Source organism: Olea europaea, chromosome 1 (genome assembly GCF_002742605.1).
Source record: "Olea europaea var. sylvestris chromosome 1, O_europaea_v1, whole genome shotgun sequence".
Classification (NCBI taxonomy): Eukaryota; Viridiplantae; Streptophyta; class Magnoliopsida; order Lamiales; family Oleaceae; genus Olea; species Olea europaea.
In genome coordinates, this window is record NC_036237.1 from 1,960,994 (window position 1) to 1,979,001 (window position 18,008).

At 32.6% G+C, this 18,008-nt stretch overlaps 2 protein-coding genes and 1 pseudogene across 2 annotated transcripts; 2 read left to right on the forward strand and 1 right to left on the reverse strand.

The window, feature by feature from the left end:
* Positions 1–1,005: 1,005 nt before the first annotated feature.
* LOC111411986 (wall-associated receptor kinase 2-like) lies at positions 1,006–2,085 on the forward strand. The gene has a single exon (XM_023042736.1). The coding sequence runs from the start codon at positions 1,106–1,108 to the stop codon at positions 2,048–2,050; it is 945 nt and encodes a 314-aa protein (XP_022898504.1). The 5' UTR covers positions 1,006–1,105; the 3' UTR covers positions 2,051–2,085.
* A 221-nt stretch (positions 2,086–2,306) lies between these two features.
* LOC111402854 (wall-associated receptor kinase-like 8) lies at positions 2,307–5,131 on the forward strand. Its single transcript, XM_023031157.1, has 2 exons — positions 2,307–2,316; positions 3,900–5,131. The coding sequence occupies exons 1-2, from the start codon at positions 2,307–2,309 to the stop codon at positions 5,129–5,131; spliced, it is 1,242 nt and encodes a 413-aa protein (XP_022886925.1).
* Positions 5,132–5,894: 763 nt separating this feature from the next.
* LOC111402863 lies at positions 5,895–7,782 on the reverse strand (annotated as a pseudogene).
* Positions 7,783–18,008: the final 10,226 nt, after the last annotated feature.

Genomic DNA, 18,008 nt, shown 5'->3' on the forward strand with positions numbered 1-18,008 from the left:
AATGGATTAACTTGGAATGAAGACCAAGAAAAAACGTGACACTTTTACAATTACACGTACAGAGCAATAAAGCCGTCTATTGCATAACAAATGTGTGATTAATTGTTTAATAAAAAATATAAATTTATTTATATTTATTTTATAACCTTTTTAATTTTGATGAAGCTTTTCAATATAACATGAGGGTAGATAAATTGTCTTAGCTCAGATTCATCTTTACTTATTTATAAATAAATTTCTTGTGATGCATTTCATAAATAAATAAATTGAACCTGGAAGTGAGAGTTCGTGCTAAATATCTTTATTCCTTGACATCTTAAATATTTAAGCCAAAGTTTTTCCATGAAAATAGGTGGTTCCTTCATAACGAAAAGTCTTCAGCAAGCCTATAGCCGTTTATTGAAAGTCGGATTCTTGTCCCTACTAAAACTTTAGGAATATTGACTGCATTGACTTGATGGGAAGACCAATATGTCATGAGATCTCATGGTAGGGGTAGTATTATTATTATTTTTTTCACCAACCAATCTAACATAATTGGAATCAAATCGAATCGATCAATTTATCGCCGGTTCCAATAAGAAACATGTAGATTTTGAGACATTACACAAAAAACCGATCGATTCCAATTTGATTTTTTATACTAGTTTGAGAATTGAATGGTTTCGATCACAATTTATTTATTTATTTATTTTGCCTGTAAAAATACATGCCCTATTGTCATAATTTTTTCACTATAAAACAAGAGAAAAAAAAAAATAGACCTAATGAGACCCCACCCACGCATATCCCATGGTTGTCATAGAGGTGTATTCATTGTAGACCAAAAAAGAGGTACTGTTACACCACCACCACCATCATCATTATTATTGGCTTATTTAGAATTAAAATAACATCTCTCACATATGTTTCTTGAAGCACAACGACATAAAAATGAATAAATTGAACACTTACATGAATACAAAATATAAATAGATAAGTTTCTTCTTAACTTTTTAACGATTTAGTTGATGTATATATATCGAATAGCAAACATAGTAGCCTACAACTGTTTTCCAACATGCTTTAATGAGAATATAAAGAGATTAGCTTAATCATTCTAAACATGCAGATTACAAAGCAAAACATGGTCATGCGTTATGCTTTGTTCCATATGTTCTTCTTGCTTTCACTGGCGGTGGCACCACCGTCAAACGCCGCTACCAACAATACCAAACCTGGCTGCCAAAGCAGATGTGGTAACGTAGACATTCCATACCCATTTGGTATCGGCCCATATTGTTCTATGAACGTAGACTTTAACATCGACTGTAATATTTCTATCAACCCTCCAAAACCTTACCTCTCCTTTGTTAATTCGAATGACACATATGTCCATTACTTAGAGGTTATTAATATCTCAAAATCCCAAATCTATGTTAAGAACTCGGAGCTGCAGCTGGCAAGGAGTTGCTATGGCATGCCGACCAATAACAATACGGTGAATCATTCTACAAGGCTCGATTTTTTTGCTACTCCTTATACCTTGTCAGATGCGAATCAGCTAACAGTAGTTGGTTGTGAAGACTTGGCTGTCGTACGACAATTTTCAAACTTAACCCATATCTACGGCGGTATTGGTTGTCTGTCGTTTTGTACGGATACACTTTCCATCGGAACATGCCCTAGCTGGGGCTGTTGCCAAACCAACATATCCAAAACTGACTTTCTCTATGTTACACTGTTCGACATGCAAACTATTGGGAGAAGAGATAGCAGATATTTGCCTTGTAGTTTAGCCTCCGTTGGAATGATCGGCGATCTTGGTAATTTCATTTTCAATTTATCCGATCTCGACGATTCAACAGCATTTCTAAAGAATAATAAAGAGTTTATGGATAGGCCATTGGTGTTAGATTGGAGAATTGATCCTTTTTCGAATTGCAACAAAACTTCATGTGGAAAGAATAGTGTTTGCAATAACTGGGATTTCCTTTATGGAGGATATCAGTGCAGGTGCATGGAAGGATATGAGGGCAATCCCTACCTTGGGTGCCAAGGTTATTTTTAAATTTTTTTATATTATTTAATTAAAAGACTCGTGCATTGGGCTATCCAATTCGATACACAAAATCTAATAGTTATTTGCTTTGATGTTTTATTGATGGGCGGTAGATATCAATGAATGCATCAATAATCCGTGCGAGGCCCATGGACTTTGCATCAACACTCTGGGTTCATATAGCTGTTCTTGTAACGATGGTAATTATGGTGATGGCAAAATAAATTGTATTGGTTGTATACAACTGCCGGTCACTCATAGCAATATGGCAATAGGTAATTTTCAATTAATTTCTGCATATTTATTTTTCTTAGTTTTTCCTCTTTTTAAATATTTCCGTTGTTTAATTAATTTAATTTTTATGTAAGCAAGTATTAATTTAATGTTTTATTAAAATTTTGGATTTATAAATCATTAGGTTATATCTTTTATTTTTTTCGAATAACCTATTTCTATTGATGATAATAATAATGGAAAAGAAAATTAATATAATTAATATCTGTATTAGTTATTTTCAATGTTTTGAAAGTTGGACTTAACATTGATTCAAAAAAGAGTCATGTGTCAAAGGGTCAAATTGAGATTAAATCAAGATCGACCCAAAAATTAATAAAATAAAATAAATAATAAAAATTTTATATTGATATGTACTATTTAAAAAATAAAGTATTATATTAACATATATTTTTTTAAAAATAAAGTTTCTAACATTTGTTAATTATTCTTAATAATCATTTCATCACATAAAAATGAAATGGGCCTAGAAAAAAGATTAATATCCCTAAATACATATAGCCCGTGTTTGAGACTCATTTTTTCAAAAAGTCATTTTAACCACATATTTTTTCATAAAATAATTTTATACAAAAATTCAAAATTTTTCTATTATTTAACCAAATATTCTTCAGAAATCACTATTAAAAAAATTATTTTTCTCAAAAAATGGGACTCAAGTGGGGTGATAAAATAGAAAAACTCGAATAAGGATTATCAACCTAGACACTTGCGCCATTTCAAAAGTCAAAAGAATTTATTTCTTTATTTTTCCAGCAGCAGCAGTTTCGTTCTCGTTGGGCATTTTTTAGCTAGCGAGAAAAATAGGTAAAACCCTGTCCGGTTTATTGATTTTTTATTGAACTGGACATTTCACCGAAAATTAACTGATTTTTATATTTTCGGTACAAATAAAACCGCTCGCTGAACCGATCATGGGTTTTTTAATCAAATCAACCGATCCGATTTTGAAAGCATAACCTTTATAAATTTTCAAAAAAAATTTGTTTTTTCAAACGCTAAAATTATAATTTTGACACACAATAATTCTAAAACAAAAGTTTAACAAAGAAATTATGATTCTTCCCGCAACAAAGTTTTTCTTGAGCACAACAAAAAGCTATTTTTTTTCTTGAGCACTGCAAAAATGCTAATTTTTTTCTTAAAATCATAGAAATACCAAATTCAAGGCATAATGAGCAAAAGTACTTTAAGTTTCGAGCAAATTAAAGATATAATTCAATACTAACTCAGACTATCACACTTTAGTAATTCAACAAACCAATACATCAATCAAAAATTACTATTGACACTAAGAAGCTTCTTTTGAATATGGTTAATTTTTTATTTTTTTTTATTTTTGAAAATTTTAACTTTATAAGGGAGCTCTTCCACCAAAAGTAGAAGCAGTGTCAAACATGTGCATAGTATCATTAATTTTACCATATTGTTATGTCAATATCAAATAACTAAATGATAAAAAACGATCAATTTCCCTACTCGGAAAAAAACTATATGTGATTAGAGTCTAAATTAGATGTGATGTTCTTGTCTTGAATTAATTTGCATATATTGAAACTTTCAGGAGTAGGTTTGGGCTCAGGTATAGGATTACTACTTCTATTATCAACTTGCTTTTGGTTGTGCAAGTTTCATGAGAAGAGAAAAAATAAGAAGCGCAAACAAAAGTTCTTCGAACGAAATGGTGGACTCTTGCTACAACAACAAATATCAAATGATGAAGCTATTCTCGAAAGAACACGACTTTTCACTTCTAAAGAACTAGAGAGAGTAACTGATCATTTCAATGAAAGTCGAATACTTGGTAAAGGAGGCCAAGGGACCGTGTATAAAGGTATGTTGTCTGATGGAAAAATCGTAGCGATAAAGAAATCAATCTTAATAGATGAAAACCAAGTGGGACAATTCATTAACGAGGTTGTCATGCTTTCAAAAATCATTCATAGGAATGTTGTTATGCTATTAGGATGCTGCCTTGAAACAGAAGTTCCTTTACTAGTTTATGAATTCATTTCCAACGGAACTCTTTTTGATCATATCCATGATGAGAAAGATGAATTCCAATTCACATGGCATCATCGTTTGAAAATTGCTATAGAAGTTGCAGAAGCACTTGCGTATCTTCATTATGCAACTTCTATTCCCATCTATCACAGAGACATTAAGTCATCCAATATACTTCTTGATGAAATATATGTAGCCAAAGTTGCCGACTTTGGAACTTCAATGTCAATTGCAGCGGATCGAACTCATCAAACTACCTTAGTAAAAGGGACAATGGGATACCTAGATCCAGAGTACTTTCAATCAAATCATTTTACAGGAAAGAGTGATGTTTACAGTTTTGGAGTTGTTCTTATCGAGCTCTTGACTGGACAAAGACCAATATCTTTGGATAGAATAGGAGAGCAAAGAAGTTTAGCAACAAGGTTTTTGTTATGCATGGAAGGAAAAAATCTTGAAACAATTCTTGACACCAAAGTTTTACATCAAGGTAACAAAGAAGAGATTATTGCGGTGGCCAAAGTTGCACAAAGGTGCTTAAATTTGAATGGAAAGAAAAGGCCAACTATGAAAGAAGTAGCCATGGACTTGGAGAGTGTTAGAATGTCTCAAAAACCCTCGACCAGTACTTCTGAAGTGAAAAATCAGGGTGTACAATTGCAGGAGTCCAAATCAATATTGGTCTTGGATTATGATTACAAATGGACAAGTACTAGTGACAATGCCATTCCATCATTAGACACTTTTCCACTAAAGATTCACTCAGTTTTGATGTCCTTCAGTGGTTTCTAAACAATTTCCTCATTTGTAGCAACTACTTATTTTTGTAATTGTTTATTTATGCTGCTAATAACGTTCTCTAGAAATTTTTCATATCAAATGGTTCTACGTATTCTATATATTAAAATTTTCATAGTACAGTTTGGACTCTTTTTTCTTTTCAATCTCTTGAGATGCAACGACAAGAAGAATCTGATAAATTCATTTGTTCAACCCACTATAAATATATTCACAGAGACTTTCTTAAAATCTAAAGAATATTGGAAGTTTGTAGATCATACTGCTGTGATATTATGCCCTGTTTGGTTTAGTTAAAAAAGTTGATAAAAATTTAAGTCATGGCGAACAATTAATTTCAACCACACATTTTATTGAATCCATAACATTTATCAACTTTTCAACTACACATTTTATCAACTTTTATATAAAACTATTAAAAAATTCATTTTTAGGAAAAATCAACAGGGTATGATATAAGTTTGCATGCATAATGCTATCCATTAATTGTTTGAATGCAACATCTTCATTTCCAAATAAAAGAGTAAAATAGGTGGCTTTGTGATTACTAGACATGTTGATCTAGCCATAGTACCTTCAATTCCAAAATAATTATTGCCTTAATATGCATTGAACAATTCAATAATGAGATGCAAGATAAAGCATAGTTGAATACAAAGGATATCATGTAGATACATGTCAAGCTTTCTTTGCAGGACCTTCATTGCTAACCTACTATCGAGCATACAACAATAGCAGCTTTACTGCTCATCAGGGAAATAAGATTTCATATGTAAAGAAAAACAACAAATCTAAATATATAAATACGACATAAAACAAACATCTAAAGTTTGTGAAACACAATAATCTGACCTGCCATTTTGACTCCACGCCTGCGGTACATTTTTCCATGGGTGAAGAACTTCACAATCTCCTCAAGTTCAAGACCAATTTTCCCAAGCCCAGCAATATCAGAGAATTTAACATCCACCACTCTTTCCAAATCCTGTGGAAGTATCTTGTTGTGTGCCCTCTGAACACATGCACCAGAGTTCATGAATTGCTGTGCATTTTCATGAAAGGATTATCCCCTGACTTTCCTTCTCCTTCCTCTTCGTCATCATCATCCTCAATCCCAGCCATTTCCCTCTCTGGCTCCCTCATCTTCTTCTCTTCCGCTTCTGCTTTCTCTATCTTCAACCTATCCTCGTAATCCTTCTTCTGCTACCTATAACTAAGAACAACTCGCAATAAAATATATAAAAAAACCAAACAAAGAGCTTCGGCAACATTTGAATCACTAGATAATCTCTGCCACATTCTTGCCATGTCCTGCGAACTTCTATGTTCCTGGCATAACAACTCCTCATACTTGATCTTCTTCATTTCTAGCCTCATTTTCTCCTCTTCATTCTTCTGCATTTTTTTTTTTAGATTTTTCCATCATCTCCCTTTCTTCCCTAAATTTTTCTAACTCCTCATTCTTTGTCCGTTTAAACTCTTGTTTGCCCTCTTCAACTCCAATGCCTCCTTTGACTAAGGCTTTAGCTTGACCAATGAAAACATTTATATTGGAATTTTCAATAAGATCCCAAAATAAGGCCCTTGGAATTTCAGGTTTTTTCAGCGGCGGACTATAAAGCAATAACACAAATTCCATCAATCTTCAGTTAACCCCATTGTTCCCAGAAGTATGGATCACTTTCAATTGAAGTATGGTATCAGCTCTGATACCATATCAAAGTGAAGAAGAAAGAACTTCATTGATTAACTTCTCAAAATGAAAGAATGCATTACATTGGCGTATAAATACAGATCAAGACTAACAGAAACTGAGCTAACTAACTGATTGACATTTACTACCAATACAAAGATGACACATGTAACCAACTGCCCTAACTGACCAGCTAAATCGAGCTGCTGGGGTGATGCTAATGTGAGCCGTAGCTGGAAAAGTGAAGTAGGGAGTTGGAGCATCAAGAGGGAGCTGGATTTTGTTATCCTCCAAGATCGCCAGAACCACCTTTAGCCGCTACTTCAACTCAGCATTCGGCGCTTCATAACATGCTTAAGCTTATTTTCCCTTTTCAAGTCCAAGTTTTCATTATAAGCAAGCCTATGGGATATCGTTGGAAGGTCCTTAACCCATGTTTTCAATTCCTCTGGGGTTAGTGTTTCCTGAAAGCTTCTTTTTGGACACTTTAAACTGGTATTGAAGGCTGGGACTGTGAAGCAGAAATTACTATAAATGTTAAAGGAAGCTTCAAAAAATTAAATTTGGTTTTTCTGAATTTTGATTTTTCTTCCTTCACTTCACATATTATTGTGCACTTCCTAGAACGACATGAAATTGAGGGTCGAGATATGTGTTGGCTGTACAGAAGAATTGAGGAAAAGAATGAAGAATTGATAACGCAAGCCATTAAATGAAATTAATTAATTACTTAGAATAATACAAAGGCTGCATTGGGCTTCTGAAATTAATTCATTACTTGATTTCTATACATACTGATACTGCAAGGCATGTATATTCGTGTGTATCTATCTATGCAATAATAGGTTGTAGAGGAGGGTGGTGGTTGACAGCCAATATGACTATCGGGTGATGGGGCTGATGGAGGGAGACGATGATTTTTGGGTTGTAATCCTTCTAGGGAAAAAATCATATATACCTCCAAATAAAAAACAAATTCATTTTTTACTGTAATATATTATTATATGTTTCTTTTACTACACATACACATAAAAAAAATTGGAACACTGACTATGAGACCTTTCCTATTTTGAGGCGTAACTGAAAATACTTAGCCAAGAATCATGGAATGCAATCAATAAATTATTGCTTCATAGATGATTTTCAAATTCAAAATGAGTGATACATTGCAATAACAGTAGATTCTTCTTCCAAAAATGACTATCATCATGAAGAGAGCTTTCTTCACATCACGTTCAGGGAATTGTTGAAATTAAATAAATGCCATCTTTGATCTTCTATTATCAAGGTTCTTATAGGATTTATCTTTGCTAAATTTTTTGACTATTGAGGTATTTAATAGATATTCAATATTTATTGATATTTTGTGTATTGTATATTTAGTTGTAGGTGATTAGCTTGTAATCCTTGAATCTGATCTTTGCGTGGTAATTTGTTTTATCATTCTTACACGAAGATAGGTTATTGGGTCAAACACATGAGGAATGATTTGGTTATCATGTCAAAAATTTTGAAAATTCATATAATATCAATTTGGATTCTAATTGATATCACACGATGTTATGCGTCGTATGAAGTGTGTATATCTATCATTCATCAATATGTATAAATGGCTTCCCCTGATCATATCAACTTGTGTAGAAATATACATTATTGTGTAGATGTAGATATGGACTCCGTGAACGTGGTATAGATGTGGCTTTCAAAGAACAAGAGCATTGCACAAGGAACATTCCAAGACTTGTGTCAAAACCAGAAAAAAAATGTTGAGAACTAATGCAAAAGTGCTCATTGAAACTCAATGTTAGATTTGAATAATTAAAAGTGCCTCTAGATAGTTCATTCATTTGATTGATATTTTGCGACTTTCATTTTATGTAATATACGAAATGAATTGTTGTTCAACTTGGCATACGAAAAGAAAAGAAATTACTTTGGATTTATAATGATTTTGTACTTACAGAGTAATGGTACACAATTACATTGATTTATTACAAATGACATGAGATCGCATATAGTTCTTAACATGAAATTCATGATTTTCAAGTTGTTTGCATCAAATGAGTTCTTGTATCAAATGTCAAATGAGAACTCATAGCATGTTGTAGCTTTGAAGTTGATTACGTGTGCGTGCAATCAATTTCAGGTGGATGGAGTTTTGTGTAAACATGGATTAGTTGTAATCGACGACAAGGGTGAACAAGCACAAAATTTTGTTCCCTATTCACACGAAGGACATTAGCTTGGGTTGTTAAGCTGGTTTTGTTGGACCACTCGGAGATCGTACCCAATGGAAAGTAGATAATTGCTGATGTCATGGTGAGATATTACCTCCTAGATCCAAGATACAAATTGTAAAATGCACGAAAACTTGGGAGGAGAAGAGAGTGAGCATCGCTAAATTTTAGAGAAGCGGAAAGGCAGTTAATTGTATCTTAGTTCGAGACATCATATATTCGTATTCTATACTTACTACTAAATCAACAACTTTTATTCTTAAGATATAAAATGACATAAATTGTTTCCTTCTCCTCTTTCATGCTCTCTCTCCTTCATACCTTTGTATGGTGACTTTCATACTAAAGAGAATGGAGTTGATAATATAAATAATGCAAACCTTGAATAAGAAGGTAAGAAAACATATTGCAACCAACTCCAAGAAGCTTCTCAAGAGTCGAGATCAAACTTCGTAGATGCTTAAAAACTCAACTTCAAAACCGCCAAGAGTATTTGTATACCACACCATCTTATGTCAGAGACATTTATCCGGAACTCTATGTCCTTGCTTGAGTCAAGGTTTACAGCATGTCCAATATTTTCTATATCGAACATATCAGTTTCATTACTTTAACATTTTAAAGCATTTTTTACTTGATGTCAATGATGAGTGCACTTAAAACACAAATCAGATCTGCAAATTTTCTTCTTTATCTTTACCTCCCCCATGGAAGCATGTTAGTCATCACAACTTTAATTGTTTTTATGAATTGTTAAGCCATCACCAATAGTTAGGAATTCAAATTAAAAGAATACTAGTGTCAAATAGGGTTGGTGCCCAACATAGAATAACTGCTGATTTTGTTCGTTAACTTATAATTTAATTTCGAAAATTTTGTATTTCAATATTATAGCCAGAATTGCTTTTCATCATCTTCCCAACCAACATCAGCATGAGGAGAAATAAAAAGAATTGAGTAAAGAATTGAGATACGATTTTGTGGAGGTCTTGGAAAAGATTTTTTGGTTTTGATTTTCAAAATCTTGGTTCACTGGTACAATGGTAAAGCTGAAGATTGGGATTTACTAGGGCGTGATTTGTGGGTGGGCTATACGTGTTTGGTGGAATAATTTCAGTTATTACTATATTAAGTATGGGATTGAGTATACCTTCCATTTTTTAAATATACTACATATATTGCATTATATTTGGTGAAAAAAGTTTTGAAATGTAAAAACAGAATTTTTAATAAATTTTAGATACGTGGTGACGTTTCCTTATCCTTTCTATCTTTCTCCGGCCCGTTTGAGTATCTGTTTGGAAAGAAGAGAAGCCCAATGGGCCTTCTAGGGGTGATTATTCTTCTTTTTTTTTTTTTTTGACTTAAATAGCACTAAATTGAAATTTTTTAATCTTCTATAGGTGCAACGAATGAAACAAAATAGTGGCCCCGTTTGGAAGCGATTTTGAGAATTGATTTTTTGATCATTAGGAGAAAAGTGGGGGTAACCTGTAAGAGAAGAAGTCAAACTTTACAGTTGAAATAGTGAAATAACGATCAAAAAATCAATTTTTTTATGTGAAAAATCATCCCAAAAGGCCCCAGTGTTTTTTAATATTAAATTGAGTGGTGGGATATGAGGTGCCACTTTGACTATAAATACGTGAAGCGAGTTTTCTCGACTCTAATTATAAAAAAGGAAAAAAAGAAAAAAAACACACACATATTCATCTGACCAAGTGATAATACGATATGACTTGTTTTGATATTCTAATTGCGCAAAAACTTGTGTTGTTAGATTAGTAGCATTTTCAAATGTATTTTTTCAAAAGAAATATATAGCAAATATAACACAAAAGGAAAAAAAGAAAAAAGGAGTGGGCGCAGTCCGATTTGGTCCGGTTCCAAAGGAAACAGAACCGAATTGAATACTAATGAGAATTTTAGAAATAGAACCATTGGTTCCATAGCTAACTATGGAGCCGAACCGGAATTGAACCAATCGGTTCCGATTTGGTTCGATCAGGTACATTACATTGAAAATGTCAAAATAAAATGTTCACTAATAAAAACTCTAAAAATGCTACCAACATGATACTTTTAACAAAATATAGAAGAGTTGAATATACTATTCAAAGATTTATTTAGGTATAGATTTACAAAGTGAAAACAAAATAAAAATCATGTAATCAAAGTGAAAACAAAATAAAAATTTCGCATCTTATAGATGAAATTATATATTGTAAATAAATTTATTTAGGTGTAGATTTATCTAATATTCTAATTTGGCTTGAGAATCAATTAATCAAAGGATTATAAAAGAGACAAGGAAAGAATCAAAGAGAAGAAGGAAAGTGCTGGAGTCTAAAATTAAGAAGGAACCCGATTATTTTTTATAAAAGTGTTGGAGATTAAGTCATATATCTTACCCAAAAAAAGATAAAATCCAATGAGAACCGTCTAGTTCCCGTGGTTCCCATATTAGAACCGGGAATCGAACCCGGTCGATTCTTAAAAATTTGTCCCGAAATCAAATTGTTTTTTAGAAAATCCAGAACTAAACCGACCGGTTCTAAATGGTTCCGGTCCGATTCTGGGAAAAAGTACCCACTCTTACTCTTTATGAATTTTTTTAGCCAGGGATAAAAACAATGCACTAATATATTTTTCATTAGCGACATCAGCATTATTTTTTGGTAATTTAGCAAATTGAGAGAGAGAGAGCTTAAAATGAAACAAAATGAAATATTTGAGACTAATTGGAAACAAAATAATTTTGAATCATAATCAAAATGAAACAATGATATAAGTTGGATGACAACCAATTTTTTCATTTTTATAAATTAAAAAAATAAAAAAAGTTACATAATGCTTCAAATTTTCTTTTTCTTTTCTTTTTCTTTCTTTTTTTTTTGTGTATTGCGCTCAAGTAAAAAATAGATGCTAACGTAAATAACTTGTGTATTTATGCATGTTGGAGTAGTTTAATTAAAATTTAAATTTTTAAATAAAACGTCTTACCCTTAGTGATTAATAAAAATCATCTCTGTATTAGGCCTGTGAAAAATAAAAGAATTTGAATGGACATATGATATTGCATTTTAAAATCGTCCAGTTGAATTGACAATTAAATGTTAATATACATATAACAAACGAATAACATTATTATCAAACAATAGAAGTATCTAAACAACCTAAAAAGAATATTAGGCAAGTGGATGGGAATTTTCCAAAGTGATAATTGAAGTTTTTGTCTATATAATAATTGTTTTGAAATCAAATGAATTGACTCAGTTTGAGGACCGACAACATTGTTTTAGAATTTTTAGTCAGACGTATAGTAGACCAACAAAGTCATCCACTGGCGGACCTATATATGGTCTTGGTGGGTCAAGTGACCCACCAACTTTCAAGATTTTTTTTTTTAATTTTTTTTGTGGGTTTTAAAGCAAAAAATCAGATTTGGACAGTAACGGTAGTTGGGTTTTTTTATTAGAATAGAGTTACAGCGATGACCTAACAATTAAAAGAGTGAGAGTTGAGATTATTTTGTCATCTGCGATATTTAACTTGAAAATTCTTTGGAAATTATTATTTTGAATATGTGAGATTATTTGGAATTATTTGAGAATTGTTATTTTACATATATATGAGATTTGTGAATCTATAACAATGATCGCTTGTATGTGTTCATGTAGCATAAGTATTTTTTTAATAAGTTTGATCGTGCTCCACTAACACCAAATGTCTGCGTCTGCCACTTAGCCATCGATTGCGTAACAAATGGGTTATTAATTTTTGAATAAAAAATATAAATTTATTTACATTTAATTTTTAACCCTTCTAATTTTGATGCACACAGTTTATTATGACATGAGAATAGGTAAGATAAATATCTCAATTCAAATTCATAGTTACTTATTTATAAACAAATAAGAGAATTTGGCTTTGTCCATTTGCAAGCCAAGGACTCAATTCTATGTGCAAACATCACATGCCAAAATTGTGAATCCCAATGTGTGATTAAAATGAATTGTTAATTTTAGCCAATAAATTTTTTTAGATGAACCAAGCTCGGCTTCATGTTAAGCCCCCATTTTTTTTATTATTTGCTCATTAAAATGAAAAATATGATCGTTATACATCACATCAAGCCATTATATTTGACTTTCTATCTCTTGTGTGGGGCCCGTAACAACTATATTTTTCATTCTTATTTTTACATTAATGTGTACCAAACGGGGTCTAAATATGATCTGTCTATAAATACAGATTAACTTAATCATTCTGAACATGCATATTGCAAAGAAAAAGCATGGTTATTCATTATGCTTTGCTCCATACGTTCTTCTTGCTTTCACTGGCGGTGGCACCACCGTCAAGCGCTACCAACTCTACCAAACCCGGCTGCCAAAGTAATTGTGAAAAAGTAGAAATTCCATACCCATTTGGTATCGGGACGAATTGTTCTATGAACTCGCCCTTTAACATCCATTGCAATACTTCTTTTAACCCTCCAAAACCTTACCTCAACGGTGTTAATGTCAAAGAAGTCTCTTACGTAGAGGTTGTTAATATTTCAGAATCCCAAATCTTTGTTAAGAACTCGAAGCTACACCTGGCAAGGACATGCTATGATATGGAGAATTATTGTTGGATCTCAATTAGTGCAGTGGATGAAATCGAATTCATTCATACCGTATATGCAATTTACATATTGAATTTATGCATATCGTATGTGCAACATACCATATTTACACACACCGTATATACAAATTATCGTATATGGAGATTACCATATTTGCACCAACATACCGTACATGCAACAGTTTACCGTATTTGCATATACTGGTCTTGCAAATATCATATACGCAGTACACAAAATTGTATTCTATAAAAAAATTTGGAAAAACTGTATTCTCATTTTTCTTTTTGTCAATCTGATTTTATTTAAAACATAAATAGAATGACAAAATAATAAAACTGCAAATTATATGAAGCATACGAATAAATTGCAGAAATATACGAACAACAAAGATAAAATTGTAGGAAATAAATAAATAACGGATGAACTTTCAACCCGAAGCCTGTACGAGCACAGTTTCTTTAAAACAAATTTGCCTTTTACCGTAAGTGCTTGAGATTTAATTCAATCGTCTGTTTTTCAGGATACAACGGTAAAATCAGTAGGATCTGAGCACCACAGATCCTACTCCGACGAACTGATTAGTATCCAAACAGTATCATCACCAAGACGACACTGACAAAAATCAAAATTATGTATGCAGGCTGACCCACTTCGTAGAGAATGATAATATGCAGACACAAATTTTCTCCTATATTTCGTGTGTAAGAATTGCTGATGAATGAGATTTAATATAAGTTAAATCTGCCCATTAACTCTATGGCAATAAACATTGGAGTTACTTCAGTTTCTACAGTAATCATTGGAGTTTTAGTAGTTTCAGAAAGTAAAAAATCAATTGGAGAAAGCAAAAAATTGCAAAACGTGGACACTCTAAACAAATCAATTTTTGCTTCGTTCGATTCGACATTCGTGTATGCAGATTGTGCCTGCATACAAATTCAAGGTTCGAAAGCCATTTTGGTTCGTGATTTGCACCCCCATGCGCACGTACGTGGAGAGAGCCTTTAGGCTATTCATAATTACACCCTTCCAATATTTAGTCATATATAAAGTGGTTCTTGCTTTCATGATTTTCCTATGTGGGATAAACTCATTTTCTCCCATAAACCATCTTCCAATAGTCAACTTTGAGCTCCAATTTCTCATTCACCTGAGCTTCATTTTTGGCAAGTAAATATATGATTTTCGATGTTCTCATGGAGAAGAACACAAATCAATTTTGATCTTCCAAATTGAACCAACGGGTCTCACCAAAAGTTGTGCTAAAAGTGAGCCATTTACTCATTTTTTCCAATAATCCCCCACATGAATGAAAATTGGGAGAGACACGAGACCGTGAGACACAAGACTTGGTGATAAAGTTCAATAGTTGAAGCCTACATATGATAGGTAGGTATTACCCCTTTGAACATTTTCTTGTGAAAGCATATTTACTTTATTAGCTGATCAGTAGACGTGTTGTTCTTGAACTGTTCCGTCATTTATATAAATGATGATATACTCCACACAAGATTCTTCCTCACACAATTCAGTTCTCATTATTATGTTTATTTTTGCCATAAACATATGCCTGATTTTGTGAAAGTTCTTAAAAATTGAGCCCCACACAATGCTCTTCGAAGCGACCCCACTTCTCTCTCACATATGTGATTCCTTATTACAAATAACTCGCATTACTTGGCTTGATTTTCGATGCAAAAGAACCATCAAAAGCCTATTGCTTATCCTTCATCCTTACGAGTATCACGCTACATTATAGGAATGGACAGGAGGTAACACACCCACAATGATTTTATTAAGTTTTTACAATTAGGTTGTCTTATTGAACCAAAATATTAGGATCTCCAGTCAACTGGGTTGGGTTTCTTTTGTAATGACTTATCTATTCAAGGGCTTAACTTTCATTTCTTTCGATGATTTTTCTACTAACTCTTTATTTAACCCTTTGATTAACAGATCCGCAATGTTATCTTTTGACCTTACATAGTCAATAGTGATAATTCTAGTTGAGAATAGTTGTCTTATGGTATTGTGTCTACGACGTATATGTCTAGACTTACCATTGTACATATTACTCTGTGCCCTTCCTATTGCAGATTGACTGTCATAATATATACAAATTGCTGACACAGGTTTTGACCTTATTGGAATATCCTCTAAGAAGTTGTGCAACCATTCGGCCTCTTTACCACATTTATCTAGAGCTATAAACTCAAATTCCATCGTAGATCTGGTTATAACAATTTGCTTAGAGAATTTTCCCGATATGGCAGCACCTCCTAATGTAAACATAGATCAACTGGTGCACTTTGAATCTTTTATATCAGATATCCAATTAGCATCACTATATCCTTCAATGACTGCTGGATATTTGTTATAATGTAGTCCATAGTCACAAGTGTATCTTAAGTACCTTGGTACTCTTACTATTCCTTTTCACTGATCAGTTCCTAAATTACTCGTGTATCTATTCAGTTTACTGACTGTGTAGGCTATGTATGGTCTTGTACAACTCATCAGTACATTAGACTTCCAATAACTCTTAAGTATTCTACTTGAGAGACACTTTTACTTTTGTTTTTAGATAGATGTTGACTTGTATCTATCAGTGTTCTAGCCAAGTCTCATCCTTATTGAACTTTTCTAAAATTTTGTCAACAAAATGTGACTGATCTAGAACAAGCCCATTAGATGTTCTTGAGAATTTGACTCCAAGTATAACATCAGCTAAATCCATATCTTTCATGTCAAATATCGAATTTAACATATTTTTAGTGGATTCAACCGTTTTATTGTCACTACCAACAATAAGTATGTCGTTAACGTAAAGATATAAAATGACATAACCATCTTTAGTGTCTTTGACATAAACACATTTGTCACACTCATTGATTTTAAATTCACTCTCTATCATGAAATTATTAAATTTTTCATGCCATTTTTTAGGTGCTTGTTTCAAGCCATATAGTGGCTTTACCAATTTACAAACTTTCTTTTCCTGTCCTGGTGACGAAAACATTTCAGGTTATTCCATATAGATTTCTTCTTCTAAATCTTCATTTAAAAAGGTAGTTTAACACCCATTTGATGTATTTCAAGATTTCGCAAAGCGGCAATCGCAAGTATCACTCTAATAGATGTTATTCTCGTCACTGGAGAATACATATCAAAGTAATCAAGACCTTCCCTTTGTTTGTAATCTTTTATTATTAATCTAGTCTTATACTTTTTGATAGTTCCATCTACTTTCATTTTCCTTTTGAAAATCCATTTGTAGCCTAGTAGTTTGCTTCATGGAGGAAGATCCACTAGCTCCCATGTATGATTTTGCAGTATGGAGTCTATTTCACTTTTAATAGCATCTTTCCATTGAGGTCCTTCCGAGGAGATTACAGTTTCTTGATAACTTTGAGGTTCACTTTCTAGCATATAGGTTAGAAAATTAGGACCATAAGATTTTTCTATCCTTTCTCATTTGCTACGTCTAACCTCAAACTCCTCTTCTAGTTCTTCTTCCTTACTATTTTCAGTCATAGTCTCATATGTTCGTTTAGAGGAGCTTGCTTTCCCTTTGGACTTGTATGGAAATACTTGTTCAAATAACAAAGCATTTTTCTTGATTCTAATATCGTGCTTTGTGTATGTCTAGGATTTTAGAATCATACACAAGAAATCGAGAAGCACTACTTTTGTGTGCATAGCCAATGAAGGTGAAATCTATTTTTTTGCCCTATCCTTACCTTCTTTGGTGTTGGAACGACCACTTTAACAAGACACCCCCACACTCGTAAGCATTTATAGGAAGACTTTCTTTATTTTCATAACTCATAAGGGGTTTTTTCCATTTTCTTTCAGGAACCTTATTTAAAAGGTAATTTGCTGATAACACAGTTTCCCCCACATGTTCCGAGGTAACCCGAAATTTATTATCATTGCATTCATCATTTCCTTTAAAGTACGATTTTTTTCGTTTAGCAACACCATTTTGTTACGGTGAATAAGGTGCGGTGGTTCATGTATGATTCTGGGCTGTGCACTGAATTCAGCAAATGGTGTTTCATACTCATCGCCTCGATCACTTCTTAACACCTTAATTTTCTTATTAAATTGAGTTTCAACCTCATTCTTTTATAGAGAATAAATTTTTCTATGGCTTTATCTTTATTTTTTAGCAAATACACATAATAATATTTGGTGCTATCGTCAACAAAAGTAATGAAATACTTGTTACCACCTCTTGTTTGTACAAGTTTTAAGTCACATACATCACTGTGAATTAAATCAAGTGGTTTTGTATTCCGTTCAATTAAT

Bases quoted from the DNA above. Each gene is read 5' to 3' on its own strand.
- LOC111411986 (XM_023042736.1), top strand. From the start codon at position 1,106: ATGCAGATTACAAAGCAAAACATGGTCATGCGTTATGCTTTGTTCCAT.